The sequence below is a fragment of the Dreissena polymorpha genome, chromosome 5 (genome assembly GCF_020536995.1).
Source record: "Dreissena polymorpha isolate Duluth1 chromosome 5, UMN_Dpol_1.0, whole genome shotgun sequence".
NCBI classification, from domain to species: domain Eukaryota; kingdom Metazoa; phylum Mollusca; class Bivalvia; order Myida; family Dreissenidae; genus Dreissena; species Dreissena polymorpha.
In genome coordinates, this window is record NC_068359.1 from 26,965,303 (window position 1) to 26,992,338 (window position 27,036).

Consider the following 27,036-nt stretch of genomic DNA (forward strand, 5'->3'; position numbering starts at 1 on the left):
AAACCGGAGAATTCATGCCAAAAGACTAATGGTAATCAATTTATGTTTATTGCATATTATTTTTAATAAAATCAATTAAACTGGTTCTTACTATTGGTATTTCTTAAATATCTTGCAGCTACTTAATTTTACATGAATGCACTTTTGTAATTTTGGCTTGTGTGAAACTCATTACTTTAAAATGTTTGAATATCAATTATAAAAAAAAATTATATGAATTTTTATAATGTAAGTGCATGTATATCAGGGTAGGGAAGAGTGAGGAAAAACTATATGCTATAATATATACTATTTCACAGAATGCAATATATATATGATCTTGCACGAGTTGTCATATTATACCATATTTTATTAAACGAGTTCAGGAATTTTGTTAGTAAGCGAGCCTTTGGCAAATTTTCTGGACGAGTTTAATAAAAAATGGTAAAATATGACTACGAGTGTCGGATCTTTTGAATCACATGCTTTTAAATGATCAAATTAAATAAATATTTACGCAAACATAATGATAATCCCGAATGTTGATTACATTTCGTTACGTCATTTGACGTTGCAACGTCATTTCAGCAAAATAACAAAATGCGATTGGTCAATAAACGAAAGAAAATAAACAGGAAACAGGGTATAGCATATGATAAAATTCTAATTGTTTTATATAAGAAAACCATTTGCAAAAATAAACACTCTGGAAAATATAAAGGGGCAAACACAAAATGTCTTGATTTTGATTGTAAAAAATCTTGTTCGAACAGCTTCGCATTGTAAACTCGGGTTAACAAAATAGCAAAATGCTGCATCGCTATAATTTTCATATGAACCGATGCTGAATTAACATTTATTCGTTTAATGGAACTGGAAGAGAATATTTGAACATTTCATCGGGTATTAATTTTGATCCAAACCTGAGTTAAGGACATTACAATTTATAAAGAAAGGTGTTTTCAAAGCAGGAAACAACAATGTTCATCATATTTAAAAACCAAGGATTAAATAAATTTCAAGTAATCTTCTCTACGTTTGTAATGTATGTTAAAAACATGAAAGTCAATATACATAAATCACGTGCGATTTTGATGTAAGGTAAATAAAATAAATTATTCTCTGAACTAAAATCATTTTAACGTGATAAGTGAAATAGAAATACACAAATAATTTTCATAGATTTAACAACTTAATACATTCATAGCTCTTATAATGTTCACATGTACTCTTTATTAATACTATCATTGTTATGGTATCATATCACAATGCTCTAATTGTAGAACAGCATATTCTCATGGCCAATTTAAATAATCTGAATAATAAAACAAGATGCTTGTTAAAAACACTATTGTGCTTTGAACACCTGGATACTATTGTTGTTCATAAGTCCGACAATTATGCAGACGGTGTGTCTGTTGTAGCAGACTGACCATGGGTCACCCATTCCATCCTTCTCCGTAGCAAGAGTGGCCAGCTTCCTTTTTCCCTCACTGTCCAACTGTATGATATAGCTGTTGGGGTATACGCCTGCACATACCAGCACTTGCCCGGAAGGTGTCACATTAACACCAGTTGGCCTGGCCAGTGCTGGATCAGTAAAGGTGACCAGGACTGACCCATTCCTGGCCAGGGTAAGAATCTTGTGCTGGAAGTAGTTAGTGATGTACAACTTGTCCCCTGTGGGACTCACAGCACAACTGTCTACTGCAATACAGAGTAGCATCAAGCATTTAAATAATATGTATAGCAATTGATAACAAATCTCGTTAAAACTGTATTAGTTGTATATTGTTAAATACAATAAATTATGCAACAAATGATAAAGGTCTGCATTAAAATCCAATAATAATCATTAACTAGGTTTGGCAGGAAGTTTTGTTCCAGTGCTTTTTTTCGCTCAATGATTGTGATGTTTGCATGTGACTGGTGCTTCAAGAATTGATGTCTACAACAACAACACAGAAGGAAAAGGAGTGTGTACATGTACAGGGCAGTATTAGAAGTAATATACAGGTCTCCTTGGTGGAAGGCAATACTCCTACATACATGTTGTAAATGAAGCTTTTTTCCCATGACCAGCTGCCTGTTGTTTACTGTGATGAACTGGACCTCATGTGTGTATGTATCTGGACCATTAAGAGTCACAGCCACCTCACTGGGTGTGATCGCACACATACCCGCTGGCCAGCCAGTAGCACTCCAGTGACTCACCACCTGGTACTGCTGGTCGAGAAGCTTGACATTCGCATTATCTTTGTCTACAACCAGGACCTTTCTGTCTGGTAGAACACAGATGGCTGTGATACTGCATTTTTGTGAATCACTTGATATGTTCACATTGTGTTCAGACTTCCCCTGCAAAGTGATAACCTTGTTTGGATTCCCTTGTCCCATCAATGTCTGAGTACTGTATTCAATCTGTCCAAGACCAGACAGTTTAGACATGTACTGTATAATTTCATGGTTAGGCTGGAATGTTATTGAAACTTTAGCCTGAAGAGAATTCTCCTTCAGAAAATTTTCAGACTGCTGTATTTTATCCTTGCATTTCCTGATGGCTATAAAGGATAGTTCCAGTTTGCTTTTATCACTGATATCCTGTATGGCGTCACGAAGTTGTTTAATTCATCCCTAAGCCTGATGCATTTGTCAACATCACTTTTGCAAGAGGCTTGAAGTTTGGTGAGAGTATCTTTCATTTCCTTCAGTGTCTTCTGTTCGATTGTGTCTAAGGCTGAATTTATAATTTGGCGAGTTTCCTGTATCGTGTATAACTGCTTGTCAAATGAACTTTGAACATATTGAATGCAAGCCTCTTGGTTGTCTTGAAGTTTTTTTATTTCTCTCAGAATAGCTTTGATAGAAACTGACAGTTTTTGAAGGTCTGTGGACTGACCTTTCACTTTGTCGGATATAAGAGTAACCTTTTGGCAGAGTCTGAAAAAAAGAATTAAAAACACTGTAAACTATATTAAATACTTAAATACTTTCTTTTAAGCTTTTGGCATGGGAATCTTTAAGTACTTTGGTAACATCAGAATGAGATAGATTATAAATTAGAGTCCAGCAATATTTGGTATACTAGTATATAAATATATATATATATATATATATATATATACAATCATTCATTTATTGAAATATAAAACCTAAGTATTCATTTCAGCAGTTATTTACTAGATTTAAAATTTAAGCCCCATTTAGTGATTTACTAAGGAAGCTTAAAACTGCAGTCTTATATTCATAATTACTGTACATGCAAAAAATTGTGATTTCTCAAAAATAAACAAAAATCATTTCATTGATATCATACACATTTATTTCGCTAATAATGTGACCTTCTTGAAAAGAAGTTTGAAAACCCTATATTTTTTTATTTATGTTATTGTATTTTTATAATAAAAATAAAGAAACAATATACTTGTGATTAAGGAATGCACACTTTGTACAGCATAGCTCACTGTGTTCCTCACAATACATTTTCAGTCTTTCTTCTTTATGGACATCGCATTTCAGAAGAAAATCTTCCACTTTCTGAGCGACTGGCCAGTTCTTCATATCCCCCCTTTCAAAGGGGGCATGTTTTGTAAACAACTTGCGGTGCATGTTTATACATTTTCCGCAGTAAAACTGCCAACAAGATTCACAGTAGAAATCAGCCATGATTTCCAGTTTCTTATCTTCACAGGTCGAGCACAAGAAGTCTAGGACCATGTCTGATCCTTTGTCAAAAGTGGATTGTGAAAAAATTGCCATTTTACTGAGATATATTTACAAACACTGTAGCTTTAGATCTCTTTAGCTCTAATTTAACTTGAATATTTTGGTATCATTAAATGATGATAGATTAAACAGCTGAACATATCACAACAATTAATCTATTATCCATAGTCAATTAACAAGTAACGCCTAACAATATATTGTTTGAATTTTAAAACTTCAGTAAACACAGTAACTATGTAATCCGTCACGTGATCTGGGTAAGATAAAATGTAAAGATATGAATACACCTGAGTTATTGGTTTGTTAATTTGGCTGTATTGAATCAATAAAGCTACGAGAGTTATTGCTTTAAGTGAATCTGATAACATGGTTATACACTGGAAGTATTTTTAACTCAAGACCACTTAAATGACAAGTTAGGACTACATTCTAGTTTTTATCTTTGTAAGAGCCTAAAGATGGAAGTGAACATTTGGTTTTATACCACAGTTTTCAAGATTGTCCCAGGATAACATTAAAATCTATCATGAGTATTTTGGCAAAATATTACCGATTTTAATGCAGTTTTTATTGTTATGTCCAAAAAGACACATTAAACTATAGATTTACATATTTAAAATGTACGTTTTTCGACTTAAAATATTTAGATGTTATCATTAAGAGGGCTGATACTACGGATACACATGCGACAGCATGTAAATAGAACAAGAGTGCCGCTCACCTGGAACATGCAGATGAACAACTGTAGTATGAAGACTTTGTGATGTCTGTGTAATACCTAGGTATTTTATCTAAGTATACATATAAAAAACAAGTAAACCCTAGGGTGGATCAATTTATTCCCAGGGACATACTTTGAACAAACTTAGTAGAGAAACACAGTATGATGTCACACACCAAATAGTAAACGCCTTTCCCTTGGGGTTTCAAAGCATAAGATTGTTAAGTTGTTTCTTATATAAGTTTATATACATCATGTGACCCTGGAGTGTAGTTAGTTTTGTGCCGGGGAACATGATTTTAACAACTTAGTTGTGGAAAACCATACACGCCATATATTACAACTCTGACCCTTGAAGTGAAAGAGATTAACATTATTGACAATATAAGTCGATATAAATAATTTATGTAATACAGTAACTTAAGTGATAACAGTATTTTCAAAATACTGTTTAGCATGCTTTGCGTTTTCAGTCAGCCACGTGACGATAACAGGCCGTGAAGAAGTTTTAGACTATATGAAAGGAACAGTTTCCCAAAACAAGAAGAATAAAGGTTCGTGCCTTGCATTGTACGAAGGACCTCGACAACTTTCCCGACCCCTTTGATGTCCTTATATTGGCGGCTGCTAGCATTAATATCAAAGAAGTTTTCGAAGATTTGCTAAGAACTTCGTTGAACAGATATATGAAATTACTCACGTTTCTAAATTGATTCTTTTTATGATTTATTCATTATTGGTCGTATTTCTTCGTTTTACAATTTGATAAAGCGGAAAATTAGCTCGTGAATTGCAAGGTTTCGTGGCGTTATAAAGGTGTATAGAGGTTGTCTTTGTCGCTTGAGGTTTTATTGGCAGCAAACAAAGGTCGTTTACCCGCCCCCCTTACTTGGTTAAAATTGCTTAATGATATGTATGATATATGTGCATATTTTGTTTTGGTTTCAGTATTTTTTTGTATTTTCAGAATTTACGTCTGTGAAAGTTTTAAGAGAAGAATGTATACACTGTTGTTCTTAATATAGTAAATTGAGTTTGTTTCAGATTTTCATATTACGTGCAGTCAAAGGTATCATTTTTAATCATACTCACTTTGTACAAGTCCACTCTTAATCACACTTACTTCGTATAATGATCCTCACTTAGTTCTTATAAGACCCCACTTTTAATCACACTTACTTTGTATAAGGCCCCACACTTAATCCCACTTACTTTGTTTAATGCCCCACTCTTTGCATTTTTTATTAGGCCACACATTTAATCATGCTCACTTTGTATACGGCCCTACACTTGATGGCACTTTGTATAAGGCCTCCCACTTGATTACACTTACTTTTTATAAGGCCCTACACTTTATCACACTTAATTTGTATAAGGTTCCCACTTGATCACGTTTTCTTTATATCAGGCCCCGCACTTGATCACACCTACTGTGTATAAAGTTTTTACACTCGATCACACTTACTGTGTATGAGGCCCAACACTTGATCACATCCACTGTGTATAAAGGCCAACACCTGATCACACTTACTTGGTATAAATTTGTATAATGCATACTATTTGTGATATGAATAATGAGTAGTCACATAACAAAGCCAAATTCAACAATAAACATGTGAAAAGAAAATATATGAAAAATGTATGTACATATTTGTCTAATGGACTATTTTCTGCCATTTGCAATTACTATGGATATATGAATTATATGTCATAAACACCTGAGCACTGTTCTGGAAAAACAGGCAATCTACACAGGCAAAAATCTAATTAAGGCCGAAAGTGTCGTCCATAATTGACCAGTGTGGACCGGACAGGCTAATCTGGAAAGACACTGTGCACACATCCATTTAGCCCCGAAAATACGCACATGCATTAAGACCCATTTTCCCAGAGCAAGGCTCATATACAAATGCAACAACACCATTGTACACGTGTGTTATTGCAATATTTTCAGGTAGACACTTTTTACACCTGCATTAAGCCCCATTTTCCCAGAGAAAGGCTCATATACAAATGCAACAACACCATTGTACACGTGTGCTATTGCAATATTTAAAGCGAAGGTAGCTTCAATTCTATTTTATGAATAAACCTAGTGATCGAGTATTTTGAGGCATGTGACCCAGATTCAAACTAGGCCTAGATATTGACTAGATGATTAAGATTTATCACCTTCAGCACTTCATGTTCAGGTTTAAAGAAATGACAGCCAATATTCATAAATTGAGTGTGATTTTGATGTCAGGTAAATAACATGTTTAGGTTTAAAAGGGCCTTTTCACGTTTTGGTAAATTGACAAAATTAAAAGACGTTGTTTCAGATTCGCAAATTTTCGTTTTAGTTATGATATTTGTGAGGAAACAGTAATATTGAATGTTTACCATGCTCTGAAATAGTCGTTATATACATCTTTTGACGAATTAAAAACCTGAAGATTATAAAGCGTTGCAACGCGAAACGATTAAATAATTTTGAGAGTTTTGTTGCTGTCGTTATATTTTGTGAAACAACGATGATTGCTTAAATAAAGTATAAAACACATCCTTCATTGTATGAGCACGGATGACCGAGTGGTCTCAGTGGTAGACTTTTACTCCAGGACTCCAGGGGTCAGTGGTTCGAGTCCTGTTGAAACTTCCTTTATTTATTTTTGAATTTTATTTTTGATTTTTTACTACATCTTTTTGGATCCAATGTTTAAATTTATCAATGTAAAGCATTTAATGACAAACATCAATACATGCAAACATCTGTGAAAAGGGCCCTTTAAAACCTGAACATGTTTATGTTTTAAACACTAGCCTGAAGTAGAATCTTCAAAATCCACTTTTTTAAAGCCACAAAGGCTAGATATAAGGTGGTATTAAACAAGATAGTCATGACTCTGTGATTATACTGTTACAAATCATATTTAAACAACGGCCAATATCTCATGCAACTGATTGAATTCAAAGGGATCTTTTCACGTTTTGGTAAATTGACAAAATAAAATTGTTTCAGATTTGCTTAGTTTGTAACATGTTCTAAAATATCAATCATATGCGTGATGATTAAAAAACCTAATCAAAGCGCTGAACGCACTGGAGTTGTTCGCTATTGAATAATTTAAGACGCAACTCATTTTTATAAATTAGTCGCAAGTTTTGAATTAAAACACAAGCCATTCAAATATATACAGAGTGTGTCTTAACGCACGGGTCGAAAACTCGAGTTGTGTGTGCACTTTTCATCACCCTATTTTTTTATAGAGATAACTTAGACAAAATAACAACATGGCCCTTTTTTGACGTTCAGAAGGCATAGACAGTATGATGTAAATGGTAATGAGAACTGAATATAAAGACAATTTGCAATCACCATTATAGTAAATGAATATTGTTGGAATATCGAATACCTATCTTATTAAGAATATAATTGCATTATGGAAATTCCCTGTACATAGCTTTTGATTTTTGACACCATATGCAAATCTAAATATACAAAAAAATTATTGATGAAAATAAATAAAAAATAAATATGCGAGCCACACATTTATTCTCGAATTAGGTAGTCGTAAAGACAGCCCTGTTAACCCGTACTTTGTTGTTTATGCATTATGTGTTACCCTATCAGTTCACACGGTATCAACAAGTCTGACCTAAACATGGGTAAAGAGCACTAATGCGCTTTTTCGTCATAGCTGTTTTGCCCAGCTTTTCAACTTAAATGACTTTTACATAACGCCGGAAAACATGCATGAATATATCCGAATATTTCATAGGCTGATTCGAGATAAATCTCTGAACTTTGGCCACAGCACTGTGTCTGTGCTGAGCGCAAAGGATAATCACTAGTCAGTGTAAGGAATTCCGGACTACTCTCTGTATGTTCAAACGACACAAATTGTGGCCCAGTTACAATTACGCGTTAAAATCCATCTCGCAGAACTTCAGGGTCAGTACTCGCTCACTAAATCGTCCGGGGAATATATAATTAACTATCGATAAACACAGTTTTGCTTTCAAGAAGAAAACAACAAACAAATTGTATAGTGTCAAAAAAAGGGAAAATCGTTTTATTATCCAACCACAAATGTTTGCCGCACTCGGTCAGCACATCTGGATATCGTTCCTTAACACCAAATGCACTGGTTGGGTTTAAGATACGCTGGTCAAAAGGCTTAATACCCATTTTCGCATGACGCGGTTGTGAAAGTGTGCTTTAAATGTGTTGAAAGAAAACTGCGCGTGAATCAAATATTAAAGCGCGATATATTTCGATGGTAAAAAAATACACTCATCATAAGGCATGTGAGGGCACATAATGACGTGAACTGCCGTAGTAATTTTTTTCTTCTTACACTAATGTGTGGTACTGCCGTAGTATAATTTTTATCTACTTACACTTATGTGTGGTTTGACAATGATAACACACATTTCATCCGGTAAATATGCGACTAACAAGTCAATAAACACAAAAGTTTAACTTTTGCTTTCAATTTAATTATTTAAAAACGTAAATTGCAAACCTTATTTTAAAGTTCAGCGATTAAATAGCATTTTTGTTGTTGTCTATAGTATACCTGTAGTAATTGGTGAACTCATGTTCAACGTTTTATTAATTGAGAACTGTGAATGAACACAAACTTAACATTCTACTATTGCATTGTTAGCACCCATGAATATGAAAGATCGCCGCTATCTGTTAAAAACGTACGAATGTTTCCCAGGCATATCAAATTTAATCTCGCTGTAGCAGCATGCACTTTGAACGAGGTTACACAACATCCCACTATATTTGTTTATCACCATCTGTTTATAGCCTCAGATTATGAATGAACATGAGCAAAGCGGCGGTTATCGTTCCTAGCGTTCTCAAGAGCAGACCGACTTTCAACGCGTGGTACTAACATTAGTTGTCCGCAGGCAAACAACTAAACACGACAACAAGGAAACAATATCATTAAAAACAGTAGCAGTGTCAGGACCACTGCTATTATCAGCAGCAACAGAAGAAGCAACAGTGAAAAGTGATTGTATAAATGAAGCCATCATTATTGACAGCAGCATTTATAATCATCAGCAACAGCAGTTAGCAGCAACAAAGTTATGGCTTTGCCATAGGATCAGCACTAACAGTAGCAAAATCAGTAGTTAAATGACACCCCCTTAATTATAAAGTAACAACGAGACCCAGAAAAATGATATGAAAAGTGTCCATGCCAAAAAACTGGATTTTTAACTGTTTAACAATTAATTAAGTTAATAAAGTTTGAAGCATGTCTTCCATCATAACTCAGGCTATTGAGCTGAAACCATTACCTTTTCCGTAATGGTCCATAATGCAATCCCACCTTAGGTCTTCATGTAAGCTACTTTAAAACAGAATTAGGGCACAATAATTCCATCCAAACTAAAGTTGTCCAGTGCAAAGCCTTTTTCATTTTTAGTATTGGTGAACTTCACCCCTATGTCCCCGAACGCAATCCTTCACTATACCAGTATGTGACTTACCTTAACACAAAAATTAAGCACACTATTTTATTCCTATCTAAAGTAACTGAGTGCAACACTGACCTTGACCAAAGGGGCCCAAAAGAAAACCTTATAAAAAGAGTTGTTGCGCGCAAACATATGTATGGACCTTGTTTGGTGACCTCAAATGAATTTCAACTTGCGTCTTACTTTACTGACTTTTCTCTAAATAACACACGGGCATAATCAATAAAGGCTCGTCAAAGTTATGGGTCTAAGTAAGTGATTGCTTACAAAACAACTGAACCAATGTGTAGTTTTATTTTAATATATGTAGTACACATACAGAAATGATGTTGCACGCACATTCCGGACTTGTGTAAGAAGGAAGGGGAATAAATCTGCTAAATTACGGGCCAGAGTTATTAGCCTTTGTCAGAGACCACAAATGATAACACAAAAGACATGCGTGAAGTTTCAAATTGTGATCAGAGTTATAGAACTAGTAATTGATATGATTAATAGTGACCCCAAACACATGTTTAGTAATTACAAAATAATTAAAACCTAAATCTAAAAACTATATTTCATACAATAATTGTTTGACATTTATCAAAGCGGAAATTTTAAAATGCATGACTTGGGACCTGAAAACTTAACACTTTGTTTAGCCTAATAGCTGGGTTTTTTTACCGATTAACTCACAGCAGTTTATCAGATAATGTTGAAACAATTTGAGCATTGGTAAACAAAATATTTATGACAAGAATATACTATTAGAAAAAATTACACTCAATATGAAAGCAATGTAAACTGCTTGTCATAAAAACAACCACACACACTGTTTGATCGATAAAAATTGGAAAATTAATCCGATAGATACTTCATGTCAATGCTGTGTAATCATTGGGAACGCTGCGATTCGGCACGTCCACCTTTTTATATATATAGGTATTGGTTCATCAATCTTGGGTGGTTTTTACTTGTTTAATCTATTTTCATTTTGAAAACAGGAACATGTTCTCGCCTATGTTTGCTTTTACATCATTATAAATTACGATGACTTTGAATTTGTATTTCTTCATTAAATATTCTTCAGTTAGTTCAAGCTATATTGTTAAAACGTGTGTTTGCCTTGGATTAATTCCCTTGTGATATTTGCATTCAAACATTTACCATTTCGTGTAGAGTGTAATAAGAAAAGGTCACTCAACATTTCATCTTGTTGAAATAAATGCTTATATCTCTTGTGTACCCTTTGAATTGATTTCATGCAAAATAATTTAATGACGGAATATACAAAACTCAATCCTCAAATATTTTCTTTTTTCTAATTATAAATCCCGATATGGAAGAACAGACAGATGGAAGAACAGACAAGTTGACGGATAGTATGACTGATTAAAAAATCATTTTCTTTTATAGTAATAAAAAAAACATGAAAATTTTTAACATTTAGTTTATCAAATGCTGGCCCCATTCCTGAACTACTGAAAAAACAACAACTGATATTACAATATGAATACAGCTGCATTGCGTATCAGGCATTCAGCGTACACAATGATTGTAGAGCAGTGTGCATTTAAAGAGCATGGTACACTTGAGAATATTTGAACAACTTCTTCTTGCTTTATCTCAACCATTATGTGTTTCATGGGAAAAAAAAAAACACTTCCGTATTGCATTAAAGACCTTATTTTAGTAATGTCTATTAGTTTTCTTTTTTAATTTCTCAAATAATTGCCCATGCATTCAAAATATCAACAGTGATTATTCATTCGTGAACCTTTTCACAAAGTTCCACAGTCTTGTTTACCACTTAGTAGAGTCTTTGGCAAGGGAAACAACTGTCACAAGAAGTACGACTCACTTCAGGCCCTTGGAAAAAACCGTACTTGGCAATGTTTTGCTTGTATCAAATGTATATCTTTTATAACCTGTATATTTCTCTTAAATATTCTTAAATTATTTCATTGACATCATTGTTTCACTCATGCCAACGGCTTGTTTTACAATCTATACACTGTTTTAAAATCAGCTTTATATGGATGGTAATGTTTGTATTTAAGGCAGCGTATTTTCCACTTTGTGGGGAGGTGGCAAGTCCCTTTCGATGGGAAATTTTATGAAGAATGAAGGGGAATAATATTTTGTTAGGTTTAAAACGATAACATGTTTCCATTCTACTTTGCAATAAAATGTACATTCACCATACAGGGGCATATGACAATAAAAATGTGATCACCTGTTTTTGATTCCATTGTGTTTCCTTTTTATGGGAAGGTAGCGGAGCCCTTCAGATGTGGAATGTTAGGAAGAAAGGATAATGCTTTTTTAAGAATGACTATATTCTACTTTTTCAATAAAACATTAATGCAATTATTTGTAACTAATGCTAACATATATTGAGCAAAAATACATAGTTTATAACAAGAGCTGCGTTTGTGAAACACAATGCCACCTACGCCATTTTAAAGCAACACAGCAGCGATATCTTAATTGAAAACATCATGATAAAGTTACGTTTCATTGATATTTGACAAAGTTATGGGCCTTAGACAGAATCTAAAAGTTTTGGAAAAAACGGAAGTGTTATTGTTATGAAAATGTATTAGACTAAAGCTCGTAAATTCATCCAAAATCAATGGACTAGAATAAAAGTCACACTTGATCTTTAAGTCATGTAGGTAGACTCACACTCCAAAATCAGGTAAATTTCTTAAAGCGTTTAGGAAAACGTCTGGACAATTGTTATTCAAGAGAAAAGTAGATGGCCTGTAATAGTGCCAAATATCAATGGACCTGAAGGAAACTCTCACTTGATATGAAAGTCATTTGGGTTAACGCACACGCTTGAAAGTCATGTAAAGATCTGAAAAAAAACAAGTATTATGGTTAACAATTATAAGTCCAAGGCCCATAACTTTATCACAACTCAATGGGACAGAAAGCAACTCACACTTCATCTGTAAGTCATGTAGGTAGACTCATATATCAAAATCAGCTTAATATCTGAAAGCGTTTTGCCAAAAATCAATTAACTGGAATTAAAGTCACCCTTCATCTTTAAGTCATGTACAGTAAAGAAAAATGCCCAGCCCCATGGAAGCCATGTTTTTCAAGCAAGCATAATTATTTTCGAAATCATCCAAGATATCATTGAGACCAACCTTCTGAACAAATTAAATGAAGATTGGACAATAAATGTGGTCTCTAATGTGTTAAAGAGGTTTTACTATAGTCATATATAGCCATATAAGGCAAAATGGCGCGCCTCTGGTGGCCATGTTTTTAAAGCAACCAAAACCATTTTCGAACTCATCCGTGATATAATGGGACAAATCTTCTGACCAGGTTTCATGACGATCCGACTATAAATGTGGCCTCAAGAGTGTTAACAAGATTTTACTATAGCCATATAAGGAAAAATGCCCCGCCCCTTGGCAGCCATGTTTTTCAAGCAAAGGTTACCATTTTCGAACTTTTCCAAGATATTATTCGGACAAATCTTCTGATCAAGTTTCATGAAGATCGGAAAATAAATGTGGCCTCTAGAGTGTTAACACGGTTTTACTATAGCCATATTTGGAAAAATGGCCCGGCCCCTGGCGGCCATGTTTTTCAACCAACCGGCATCATTTTCAAACTCGTCCAAGATATTATTAGGATAAATCTTCTGAGCAAGTTTCATGAATATCAGACAATAAATGTGTTAACAATATTTTACTATAACCATATATAGCCATATAAGGAAAAATGCCCCGCCCCTTGGCAGCCATGTTTTTCAAGCAAACATAACCATTTTCGAACTCATCCTAGATATCATTGAGACCAATCGTTTGACCAAATTGTATGAAGATTGGACACTAGATATGGCCTCTAGAGAGTTAACAAAGCAAATGGTGACTCCGCACAAGGGACGACGCACGAAGGACAAAAGGCGATCACAGATCATACGATTTTTAAGTCGTTTACTATATAAGTCTATATAAATCATGTGACCCCTAGAGCCTGATTAGTTTTGACCCCTGGAACATAATTTGAAAAACTTAGCAGTGAAAACCATACAGACCATATCTTGAAACCATGAACCTTTCAGTGTCAGAGATTATTTAAGTTATTGACAATATTAAGTCCATACAAAGAATTTGTATAATACAGTAACTAAAGTTATAACAATATTTTCAAAATTCAAAATACAGTTGAGCATGCTTTGCGTTTTCATGCAGCTATGTGGCGATAACAGACAGGGAAGAAGTTTTAGTCTTTCTGAAAGAAACAGTCTCTCTAAACTTGCTTGAAGACTCAAAAGGCATAACAAAGATTCGTGTCTTGCATTGGACGGGGAACCTCAACACTTTTCCCGAACCCTATGTCATTATATGGGCTGATATCATTTACATCAAATATGTTTTCGAAGATTTGCTAAGAACTTTGTTGAAGAGATGTACTATTTCTTCTGGCCTGTAGAATACGTTATGAGCAAGATGTTTAAAGAGACTGTGTAAACCTTCGCTGTGAATTAAATCTTGTATGATTTTTACGGATCTGATTCTACTACAGGCTAGGAAGTAATTGTGACATGAAGGTGATTTAATTGTATTGCAAAAGAAAAAGACATTTAAAAGAATTCTATATACTGATATTTCCTAGATTGTATTAACATTTTTACATATTTTATATTTACTTAATATTTTGGACATTAATAAAGAATGCTCAAAATTTATTTACAATATATTTATTTCCATCAATCTATAAAAAAATAAAACACCATTATGCAAATATTAAATGAAATATATTTTAATAGATATTTTTTTTTAAGTATAAACAGTTAAATGTATTTACACTTTAAACCCTTTTCCACTCAGGAGCAAAGTGAAAAATGCTATATGCAAACAGCATAACACCAGAACAGCCTGCGAGTTACTCAGTCTGTTAAGGTCCTATGCTGTTTGCTGCTCATCAGTATAGAAGGATTTGAAAAACTTGAATTTAGTAAGAAAGTTCTTCAATTAAATATAACTGTCTAATGGACTACAAATGCGTGAAAATACGTGTCTAAGTGGTAAAGGGTTAAATTGAGGTAAAAATATCAACAAGATAAGCAATATTGTACATTAAACGAATAAAATGAAACAAATAAGAGTGGACAGTAATCTAATGAATTAAACTAAAGATGTCACAGGGATGCCCCTTTATGAGCTCCTGGAAAAACTGGGCTTAATGTGCAGGGCGTACTGGCTAATTATGAACAACACTTTTTTTTCGCTAAGAAGAGAATTCATTCCAAACAAAAAATACTTTAAGTGGAAAGTGTCTTCCCTGATAAGCCTGTGCAGACTGCACATGCTTATATGGAGTGACACATTACGTACATATATTAAACACTGATTTCCCAAAGTCAAGCTCGTATGTTTGCAACAAGGGCCATCCTTCAAAAATGTCATTTTAAATAAAATCAACAATATATACAATGTTATATTTTCCAGCTGATATGTGAATAGAAATAAGTTATGAACATGATTTTTAAATAGTCATCATCATGAAATGTATACATAATCCTTTAATTAACATGCTTCATGATTTTGTGTTGGTCTTAACAAAATCTGTTACAGTGATTTCCCGATCTCACAGTTTGGTTCATACATCTGCTAGATTGCAAATTACAAACACGAAGTTTCTAATAGTCCGTGTATGCGCGTTGCTAATGAGTCTTTTGTGTTCATGGAACGTCTCCCTCTTGATGGCCTGGGCAAGCTCACTGCCGTCTTGTAATAACACACACATGAGCTGTGATCTAGAAAAACATGGCTTAATACATGTGCGTAAAGTGGCATCCCAGATTAGCCTGAGCAGTCTGCAAAGGCTTATATGGGCAGCACTTTAAACTTAAATGGCTATGGCTAATATGGGCAGCACTTACCACTTAAATGGCTAAGGCTAATATGGGCAGCACTTTCCACTTAAATGGCTAAGGCTTATATGGGCAGCACTTTCCACTTAAATGGCTAAGGCTAATATGGGCAGCACTTTCCACTTAAATGGCTAAGGCTTATATGGGCAGCACTTTCCACTTAAATGGCTAAGGCTAATATGGGCAGCACTTTCCACTTAAATGGCTAAGGCTTATATGGGCAGCACTTTCCACTTAAATGGCTAAGGCTTATATGGGCAGCACTTTCCACTCAAATGGCTAAGGCTAATATGGGCAGCACTTTCCACTTAAATGGCTAAGGCTAATATGGGCAGCACTTTCCACTTAAATGGCTAAGGCTTATATGGGCAGCACTTTCCACTTTAATGGCTAAGGCTTATATGGGCAGCACTTTCCACTGCAAACAGCATAACACCAGAACAGCCTGCAAGTAACTCTGTTAAGGTCCTATGCTGTTTGCTGCTCATCAGTATAGAAGGGTTTGAAATGAAGCAATTAAAACTTGAATTTAGTAAGAAAGTTCTTCAATTAAATATAACTTTCTAAGGGACTACAAATGCGTGAAAATACGTGTCTAAGTGGTAAAGGGTTACATTGAGGTAAAAATATCAACAAGATAAGCAATGTTGGACATTACACGAATAAAATGAAACAAATAAGATTGGACATTAATCTACTGAATTAAACTAAAGATGTCACTTACAGGGATGCCCCTATATGAGCTTCTGGAAAAACTGGGCTTAATGTGCAGGGCGTACTGGCTAATTATGAACAACACTTTTTTTTTCGCTAAGAAGAGAATTCTTTCCAAACAAAAAATACTTAAAGTGGAAAGTGTCTTCCCTGATAAGCCTGTGCAGACTGCACATGCTTATCTGGGGTGACACATTACGCACATATATTAAACACTGATTTCCCAGAGCCAAGCTCATATGTTTGCAACAAGGGCAATCGTTCTTCCAAATGTCATTTTAAATAAAATCAACAATATATACAATGTTATATTTTCCAGCTGATATGTGAATAGAAATAAGTTATGAACATGATTTTTTTAAAAGTCATCATCATGAAATGTATACATACATTCTTTAAATAACATGCTTCAGGATTTTGTGTTGGCCTTAATAAAATCAGTGATTTTCCGAGCTCACAGTTTGGTCCCTACATCTGCTAGACTGCTAATTACAAACACGATATTTTTTATAGTCCGTTTATGCGCGTTAATAATGATTCTTTTGTGTTTAAGGAACGTCTCCCTTTTGATGGCCTGTGCAAGCTCACTACCGTCTTGTAATAACACACACAAAAGCTGTGATCTAGAAAAACATGGCTTAATACATGTGCGTAAAGTGGCATCCCAGATTAGCCTGAGCAGTCTGCAACGGATTATATGGGTAGCACTTTCCACCATGATTAGCATGTGTGGACTTAAAAGGCTAATCTGGGACGACACTTTACGCACATGCATTTAGCCCCGTGAGGTTGGACTTAATCAGAGAGCAGACACACAAGTGGTCTTCTAACAGACCAACGTTATATAAAGAACACTAGGTCGGTGCCCAATAAAGCAAAGTTTATTTTGCGATGCTTAGAAAATCTGAACCACGAGCATTAGCCATGCAAGATAAACTTTGCTTTATTCTGCCCCGACCTAGTATTCGATTTATCCCATCAATTCTCTTAGTCGTTAATTATTTCTTTAAAAATATAAGAGGAAAATCGAACTAGACGGAAAATCCCAAAGTTATTTTAAGCAAACATTGTTTCATTATATTAGTCGTGTCGAATCTAATACATTACAAAAAGATCTGCAACTAACCTGTTTTTCTGTTGTATCTACGTCACCAATTTTTAAGAAATAAAAAAACACACTAAACAACTGCATCTTTAGCGTGAAACAACATGCATTGTGTCGTATGACGTGTTAATAATGATGTCACGAGTACGCGCACTTAATATTTGTAAATAATGTTTATTTGCTTTTTGAGTTGCATTATGTGATAAAAATATATTAGATTTTGGTATCAAAGTGTTTGTTTTGTTAAATCTGATTCGATTTTACTCAAAATGATTACTTTATAGTTGATTCCGAGTAATATGACCATTCTTTGTCGCGCGTGACAGCTATATTACAGCACTGCTGAAATAGAGGAAAATTTATTCCACAGTGGTTTATTTCGACAATGCACGTCTTATGATGGGTTAAAAACCAGTATACCATGCAATCTTTCATGGGAAATTTAATCGCCAAACAATGAATAAGTTGTAGATAAATTGAACCTCTGTGAAAACTGGACTTACTGCATTTGCGTAAAATGTAGTCCCTGATAAGCCTGTGCGGTCTGCAAAATCAAGCTGAACAGGGGGACACTTTACGCTTTTATGGTGTTCTTTGTTTAAAGGAAGAACCTCCTAAGCGAAAACCTAGTTTAGTCGGAAAGGGTCGTCCCTGATTAGCCTATGCACATGCTAATCTGGAATGACAATTTACACACATGGAATAACCCCCATTTTCCTAGAGCAAAGTTCCTATAAACAAAATAAGTTCTCGCCAATTTTTGACATTACGATGAACCGTTAATTTCCTTTGTCATGATTATTATATTTGTTTTATGGAATATATTTAAATATTTTGTTCACGAAACATATCAATAAAGCTAATTATTAATGAAGCTTAATAAATATAAATTTACGATTTCAGATCTTGTTTATAACACAGAAAGGGTGTTAATTTTATTACGAGACAGCGGATATAGCGGACCCTATTGATGTTTTTCGGCCGGCATTTTGAAGAATCTTTAAATAATTTTAATTAATTGATAATTTAAGGTAAATAACCTTTCATATAATATTACATAATAATCTATTTGAAAATAAACAACAAGCGATGAATTTTTGACACTCATTTGGTTTTAAGTATGCAAAGCCGAAAAATAGTAAGAGGGTCCGCTATATACGCTGTCTCGTCATAAAATTAACAAGAGCTGTAATCCTTAATTTTTAAGCTTCAATAATAATTTGCTTAATTGATATTTTTCTAGAACAAAATATTTCAATTTATTCCATAAAAAATATAATAATTATATCAAAGGAAATTAAATGACCGGTATCTAAACAAAAACATAAGCTTCAATACAGTAGCATCAGTTTGGTGCGTTAAGACCGCGCACTACTTTCTTCCGTCTTCATTCCTTACTTACTTTCATTTTTAAACATTTTCTATCGTATAAAGAATTATATTTTCCTAAGCAAGATGTAATTTTTCAAACTGAACTCCACATATAAACGCTACTAATCGGTACAAAGTACGAACATGTCAACCTAGATTCTAAAACTCCAAACGTTCGTACGCTTTTTTCCTTATTTACTTGCATATTTAAATCTCTTTTTTATCGAAGTCTATTCTCCTAAGCAAGATGAAGTTTTAAAAACTGAACTCCACATATAAACGCTACAATTCGGTATAAAGTACGAACATGTTAAACGTAAATCTAGATTATAAAACGGTATCATATTTGCAAAAGTTAAAGTTATAACTCGCAGCGCTGCCCAAATCAGTAGAAAAACTTCATTTATATTTATATATCTGAAAACTTCGAAACGTAGGCTTTCTAATGATATAAAATTTGTCAAAATCTACCGAGAAATGAAAGTATAATTTAAAAATATGACGTAAGTGGTAACATCAAAATGTATTACCTCGGCGCTTCGATATACGCTAATCGATAGCTACAGGTCACGTGACTAAGTAACGAAAGGGCTAAACGCGCGGGGGTAAAACATAAAATGTTTATTTTGTGAGTTGAACGCGCAATAAATCCATTAATAACAACGGAAATATACTAAAGATTATATTGTTTTTGAAAGAGGAATTAATAAGCAACACGATAACGGATAAACCAATACAATCGGATGATTAGTTTTTGCATAAAATTGAATTTACTACAGTAGGTGTCACATACTCGATTCAACTCCTGTCAATATACGCTCATTGATGTATAGTGCGGGACTTTTTATCTACTTATTAAAAAGTAATTACTTATTCATTAATTTCCATAATACTATACAGATATAATATTGATATACCTATTGTAAGCCTGTGTATCCTAGTATAATATATTTAAACATGAAGGCATTATTTTCATGAATTTTATTTTAAAATTGAAGTATGCAAAAAGTAAACTAATACAAACTATCACACAAATCTTTCAAATGCTTAGGTATACTGTGCAGGCATAATACTATGAATGGTCCTGGTCCTGTTACTAAATAAATGAGACAGGGGAAACAAGTTTAACCACTAAGAACCATGTCCTGTAGTATCATGTAGGCGTACGTGCCCAATCACAGCTTAACACAGATCTCACAGCATTAAAATGACGTCCATGTCCGATTAATTGCCAGCTTTTATCTATAAAATAGCATCGTGTGCGGGGGGGGGGGGGGTCATTGAGAAGAGGATTACCGAAATTTTATATTGAGTGTCATTTAACCGATATTGGTATTAAATTGATATACACGTTGTACTCATAAGCTCAAAGAATGTGTCTTGTTGAAAACTTTCCTGATAAAACATTCCCACTAGGTCAACATATACGTAATCGACATTTGTAAAAAGATATGAATTTAGTTACATTGTTTGGTCGCCAACTTAAATAAAAACTTTCTGCTCTTGACATTCATGTACACTGTCAGATTATAAAAACAACTACTTAATTCAGCTTTAAAAAATCTAACAATTGCTTGAATGGATTAACGATGTGTTTCATGAAGATTTTTTCAAGTGTACCAATGATATACATTTGTGCGCCCGGACTACGAACACTTACATAGTGCAACACATTAGTGGTCGTTAATGAAACACTACTATATCAACGGGCTTTTAGAGTGCAACAATAGTTTTTATCTGTAACTGAACTTTATATTTGCACCTATCGTAGTGCTATAGTCAATATAACCCTTCAATTAAAGTAAATGGGATGATCATACCAGTACTGCAAGCTTTCGGGCGTTGGCATTTCTTATTAGTTATACTACGTTTTTCCTACGTGCTTCTAGTGTGTTATATCTCAAATATAAGACACATAAAGATACAGAGCAAATCGAACCATTATACTGAAGAGTATTTATTATTTATATATCAAATATAAGACACATACAGACACAGAGCAAATTGTTGTGACTATTATTATATATACATCATTATGTCTTTATCTGCTTTTTCAATCATGTATATTTTACAATCCTCAGATAATTGAAATCATGTAAAATGTATATTGATGTTGAGCCACACGGTCATTGGTCTATGTAAAAATTGTATATTCACTGTTTCATTATTTGCACATAGCAGGACGTTTCCACAAATGCCTGCAAAACATTGGGGGACCGCGGCACAAGACGCTGTTGGTGCACAGATGTAAGTACCAGGGTAGTGGCTAAAGCCATTGAAATATTGATTTTCTGTCCCAGATTAGCCTGTGCACACTGATTAGCCTGTGCAATGTGCACAAGTTAATCAAGGGCGATACTTTCAGATTTTATGGCGTTTTTCGTTTAAAGAGAGTTTCTGGTACAGGGATGACAATTAATGAATATGCATTAAGCCCTGTTTTCCCAAAATGAAGTTTAAATAAATACGGAATATTACGCTAGTCAATTGTTCCAAGAGTTTGTATCACTCGAGTTGCTTGTGTGATGACGTATCACACGAGAGGCGGAGCCTCCAGGGGTCAGTGGTTCGAGTCCTGTTGAAACCTAATTGTTTTCTATTTTTTAATTTTATTCTTGATGTTTACTGGAACAGTGTTTTAGACTTGTTAGGGAGCCAATCTTTAATTTACCTATACATGCATGTAATTGTTATCTTGGAATATATCCAACTTAATAAAATTGATTGCATTGTATTTCATTACTATTTAAAACCGGAGAATTCATTCCAAAAGACTAATAGTAATCAATTTATGTGTATTGCATATTATTTTTAATAAGATCAATTAAACTGGTTCTTACTATTGGTTTTTCTTAAATGTCTTGCAGATAATTAATTTTACATGAATGCACTGTTGTAATTTTGGCTTATGTGAAACTCATTACTTTAAAATGTTTGAATATCAATTATGAAAAACAATTATATGAATTTGTATAATGTATGTGCATGTATATCAGGGTAGGGAAGAGTGAGGAAGAACTATATGCTATAATATATACTATTTCACAGAATGCAATATATATATGATCTTGCACGAGTTGTCATGTTATACCATATTTTATTAAACGAGTTCATGAATTTTGTTAGTTAGCGAGCCTTTGGCAAATTTCCTGGACGAGTTTAATAAAATATGGTATAATATGACAATGAGTGTCGGATCTTTTTTATCACATGCTTTTAAATGATCAAATTAAATACATATTTACGCAAACATAATGATAAATCCCGAATGTTGATTACATTTCGTGACGTCATTTGACGTTGCAACGTCATTTCAGCAAAATAAAAAAATGCGATTGGTCAATAAACGAAAACTAAGCCAATGAAAACGTTTAAAAGTGTTGTCTTACACATGTGTAATTTAAATTATAGTTTATGGTTGTATTAAATAGGAAACAGGGTATAGTATATGCTAAAATTCTAATTGTTTTATATAAGAAGACCATTTGCAAAAATAAACGCTCTGGAAAATATACAGGGGCACACACAAAATGTCTTGATTTTGATAGTGTAAAATTTTGTTCGAACAGCTTCGCACTGTAAACTCGGGTTAACAAAATGGCAAAATGCTGTTTCGCTATAATTTTCATATTAACCGATGCTGAATTAACATTTATTCATTTAATTGAACTGGAAGAGAATATTTGAACATTTCATTGGGTATTAATTTTGATTCAAACCTGAGTTAAGGTCATTACAATTAATAAAGAAAGGTGTTTTCAAAGCAGGAAACAACAATTTTCATCATTTTTCAAAACCAAGGATTAAACAAATTTCAAGTTATCTTCTATACGGTTGTAATGTATGTTAAAAACATAAATCGAGTGCGATTTTGATGTCAGGTAAATAACACATTATTTTCTGAACTAAAATCATTTTAACGTGTTAAGTGAAATAGAAATACACAAAGAATTTTCATAGATTTAACAACTTAATATATGCATAGCACTTATAATGTTCACATATACTCTTTATTAATACTATCATTGTTATGGTATCATATCACAATGCTCTAACTGTAGAACAGCATATTCTCATGGCCAATTTGAATAATCTGAATAATTAAACAAGATGCTTGTTAAAAAACACTATTGTACTTTGAACACCAGGATACTGTTGTTTTCAAAAAGTCCGACAATTATGCAGGCGGTGTGTCTGTTGTAGCAGATTGACCATGGGTAACCCATTCCATCCTTCTCCGTAGCAAGAGTGGCCAGCTTCCTTTTTCCCTCACTGTCCAACTGTATGATATAGACGTTGGGGTATTGGCCTCCACATACCAGCACCTGGCCTGCAGGTGTCACGTGTACACCACGTAGTGCAGGGTCAGTGAAGTTGGCCAGGACTGAACCATCCCTGGCAAGGGTAAGAATCTTGTGCTTAGAGCAGTTATTGATGTACAACTTGTCCCCTGTGGGACTCACAGCACAACTGCCTACTGCAATACAGAGTAGCATCAAGCAATTAAATAATATGTATAGCAATTGATAACAAATCTCGTTAAAACTGTATTAATTGTATATTGATAAATACAATAAATTATGCAACAAATCATTAAGGTCTGCATTAAAACCCTTAATAATCATTAGCTAGGTTTGGCAGGAAGTTTTGTTCCAGTGTTTTGTTTTCGCTCAATGTTTGGGATGTTTGCATGTGACTTGTGCTTCAAGAATTGATGTCTACAACAACAACACAGAAGGAAATACTTACACTGAAAAATGTTTCAGGTGATTTAACTACATGCAGTAATTATAGATTATCCATACATATACACAGGATTACAATGTTATTGAAACATATATTGAGATATTTTACATGACAATCATACATATAAGTAACTTTAAAGTATTTTTGTTTCTGAAATTGAAATATTATATATAGATTCTTGATTAATTATAAAAGACAGTTGTTTTCTTTACAAGTCCATACTCCATTGTTTAATATTTCAAATACACCAAAAACTATTGACTCAAGGTAACAGTAATTTAAAAACACATTAAAGTTCATTAATTTTATAGACATGTCATACACTGAATGAACTAAACGTGACATTGCATTCTTAACTGTGGCTGGAATAACGCAATGATGCTACAATCTATATCTATGTATTCAACCTAAAATATAAATTTCATAATTTTGCTATTCTTACCTGTCATATCACCTGATGTATCCTCATACATCTTGCTGACAAATTTCCCACTGAGTGTGTACATGTACAGGGCAGTTCTAGAAGTAATATACAGGTCTCCTTGTTGGAAGGCAATACTTCCACATATGTGTTGTAACTGAAGCTTTTTTCCCATCACCAGCTTCCTGTTGTTTACTGTGATGAACTGGACCTCATGTGTGTTTGTATCTGGACCATTAAGAGTCACAGCCACCTCACTGGGTGTGATCTCACACATACCCACTGGCCTGCCAGTAGCACTCCAGTGACTCACCACCTGGTACTGCTGGTCAAGAAGCTTGACATTCGCATTATCGTTGTCTACAACCAGGACCTTTCTGTCTGGTAGTATACAGATGGCTGTGATAATGCATTCCGTTGAATCACTTGATATTCTTACATTATGTTCAGACTTCCCCTGCACAGTGATTACCTTATTTGGATTATCTTGCCCCATCAATGTCTGGGTACTGTGTTCAATCTGTCCAAGACCAGACAGTTTAGACAAGTACTGTATAATTTCACGGTTAGGCAGAAATGTTATTGAAACTTTAGCCAGAAGAGAATTTTCCTTCAGATAGGTTTCAGACTGCTGTATTTTATCCTTGCATTTCCTGGTGGCTATAAAGGATAGTTCCAGTTTGCTTTTATCACTGATATCCTGTATGGCGTCACGAAGTTGTTTCAATTCATCCCTAAGCCTGATGCATTTGTCAACATCACTTTTGGAAGAGGCATGAAGTTTGGTGAGAGTATCTTTCATTTCCTTCAGTGTCTTCTGTTCGATTGTGTCTAAGGCTGTATTTATATTTTGGCGAGTTTTCTGTATTGTGTATAACTGCTCATCATATGAACTTTGAACATATTGAATGCTAGCTTCTTGGTTTTCTTGAAGTTTTTTTATTTCTTCCAGAATAGTTTTGATAGAAACTGACAGTTTTTGAAGGTCTGTGGACTGACCTTTCACTTTGTCGGATATAAGACTTACCTTTTGGCAGAGTCTGAAAGAAAAGAGAATTAAAAACACTGTAAACTATATTAAATACTAAAATATTTTCTTTAAAGCTTTGGCATGGGAATCTTTAAGTACTTTGGCAACATCAGAATGAGATTGATTATAAAGTCCAGCATTAAGGGTCCAGCAATATATTCACACATATGGCCAGTTACAGGGTCTTTGATTTAGAAATAGGTCATGGGGTTGTATCTCCATACCCCTTTTTTATCCGATATATTAACACAAATTAAGATATATATGGGTACCTAATATATTATTATATATAAATACATCATTTATTTAACGTCTTATACAAGAAAATATATAGTGACATTAATTGCGAGGCATATAAAATTTCAATTTCAGACGTGATTGTGGTTTTTGATTTAAGACCTTAATGTGACATTTGATTGAATTACCTCCCCTACACCCCCTCATAATAATTAAAGGTGCCTAGAACGCGGGGTTGTATACTGAACCCATTTGTAATACTGACCTCGTAAGTATAGTCTAAAAACTACCGAGACCACGTAACTGGCACTATATAATAGTATATATATATATACTATAATTATATATATATATACAAACATTTATATATTGAAATCTAAAACCTAAGTATTTATTTCATCAGTTATATTACTGGAGGTATTCAAAGCCCCATTTAGCGATTTACTAAGATGGCTTTAAACTGCAGTCTTCTATTTATAATTACTGTACATGCCAAAATTAATAGTTTCTTGAAATAAATAAAAAAATATTTCATTGATATTATAAACAAGAGCTGTCACCATAGGATGACATATGCCCCCTATAAACGCTTTGATAGAAGTAATGCTTATTTTTCGAAACCTAAACGCAGATTTCGAAACCTAAACGCGGATCCTAAGCTCAAGGTCACAGGGGTAAAAATGTGTATGCGTTTAGAAAGGCCTTGTCCATATACACATGCATACAAAATATGAAGGTTACATCTCAAGGTACATAGAAGTTATGAGCAATTTTCAAAAACTTAACGAATATTTTGAAACCTAAATGCGGACACAAAGTTCAAGATCAAGGTCACAGATGTAAATTTTTTACGCAGATTTCGAAACTTAAACCCGGACCCTAAGTTCAAGATCAAGGTCACAGGGGTAATTTTTTTTGTGCCTATGGAAAGGCCTTGTCCATAAACACATGCACACCAAATATGAAGGTTATATCTCAAGTGACATAGAAGTTATGAGCATTTGTCGAAACCTAAACGCAAAGTGTGACGGAAAGACGGACAGACGGACAGTCCGATCACTATATGCCCTCCTTCGGGGGCATAAATTGATTTTGCTTATAATGTTACCTTCTTGCAACAAAGATTAAAAACCCTGCATTTGTGTAATGGTAGTGTTTTTTCTAAAATTAAAATTAAGAAACAATATATTAATATACCTGTGATTAAGGAATGCACAATTTGTGCAGCACAGCTCACTGTGATCATCACAATACATTTTCAGGCTTTCTTCTTTATGAATATCACATTTAAGAAGAAAATCTTCAACCTTCTTGGCCACTGGCCATTTCTTCATAGCTCCTCTTCCATAAGGGGTATGTTTTGTAAACAACTTGTTGTGCATGTTAACACATTCTCCACAGTAAAACTTCACACAAGATTCACAGTAGAAATCAGCCATTTTATCCTGTTTTTTTCTTCGCAGGTCGAGCACAAGAAGTCTTGGATCATGTCAGATCCCTTATCAATGGTGGATTGTGAAAAGCTTTTTGTAATGTCAGATCCCTTGTCTATGGAGGATTGTGAAAAGGTTGCCATTTTACTGAATTAATTTTCACAAACACGGCAGCTAAGGATCAC

General features: G+C 34.0%; 2 protein-coding genes across 3 annotated transcripts in view; both read right to left on the bottom strand.

Moving 5' to 3' along the window:
• Positions 1 to 27,036, bottom strand: part of LOC127880588 (uncharacterized) — a 49,081-nt gene that overhangs the window by 21,859 nt on the left and 186 nt on the right. The gene's annotated exons all lie outside the window — the stretch shown is intronic.
• On the bottom strand, positions 829 to 27,033 carry LOC127880594 (uncharacterized). Of its 2 annotated transcripts, XM_052427915.1 has the most exons (4): positions 26,616 to 27,033; positions 24,173 to 25,191; positions 23,130 to 23,461; positions 829 to 1,345 (listed from the first exon to the last, which is right to left on the bottom strand). In XM_052427915.1, the coding sequence occupies exons 1-4, from the start codon at positions 26,855 to 26,857 to the stop codon at positions 1,328 to 1,330; spliced, it is 1,611 nt and encodes a 536-aa protein (XP_052283875.1). In that variant the 5' UTR covers positions 26,858 to 27,033; the 3' UTR covers positions 829 to 1,327. The 2 variants fall into 2 exon arrangements, with proteins under 2 accessions (XP_052283875.1, XP_052283874.1); XM_052427914.1 differs by lacking the exon at positions 829 to 1,345 and having other exon boundaries at positions 19,951 to 23,461.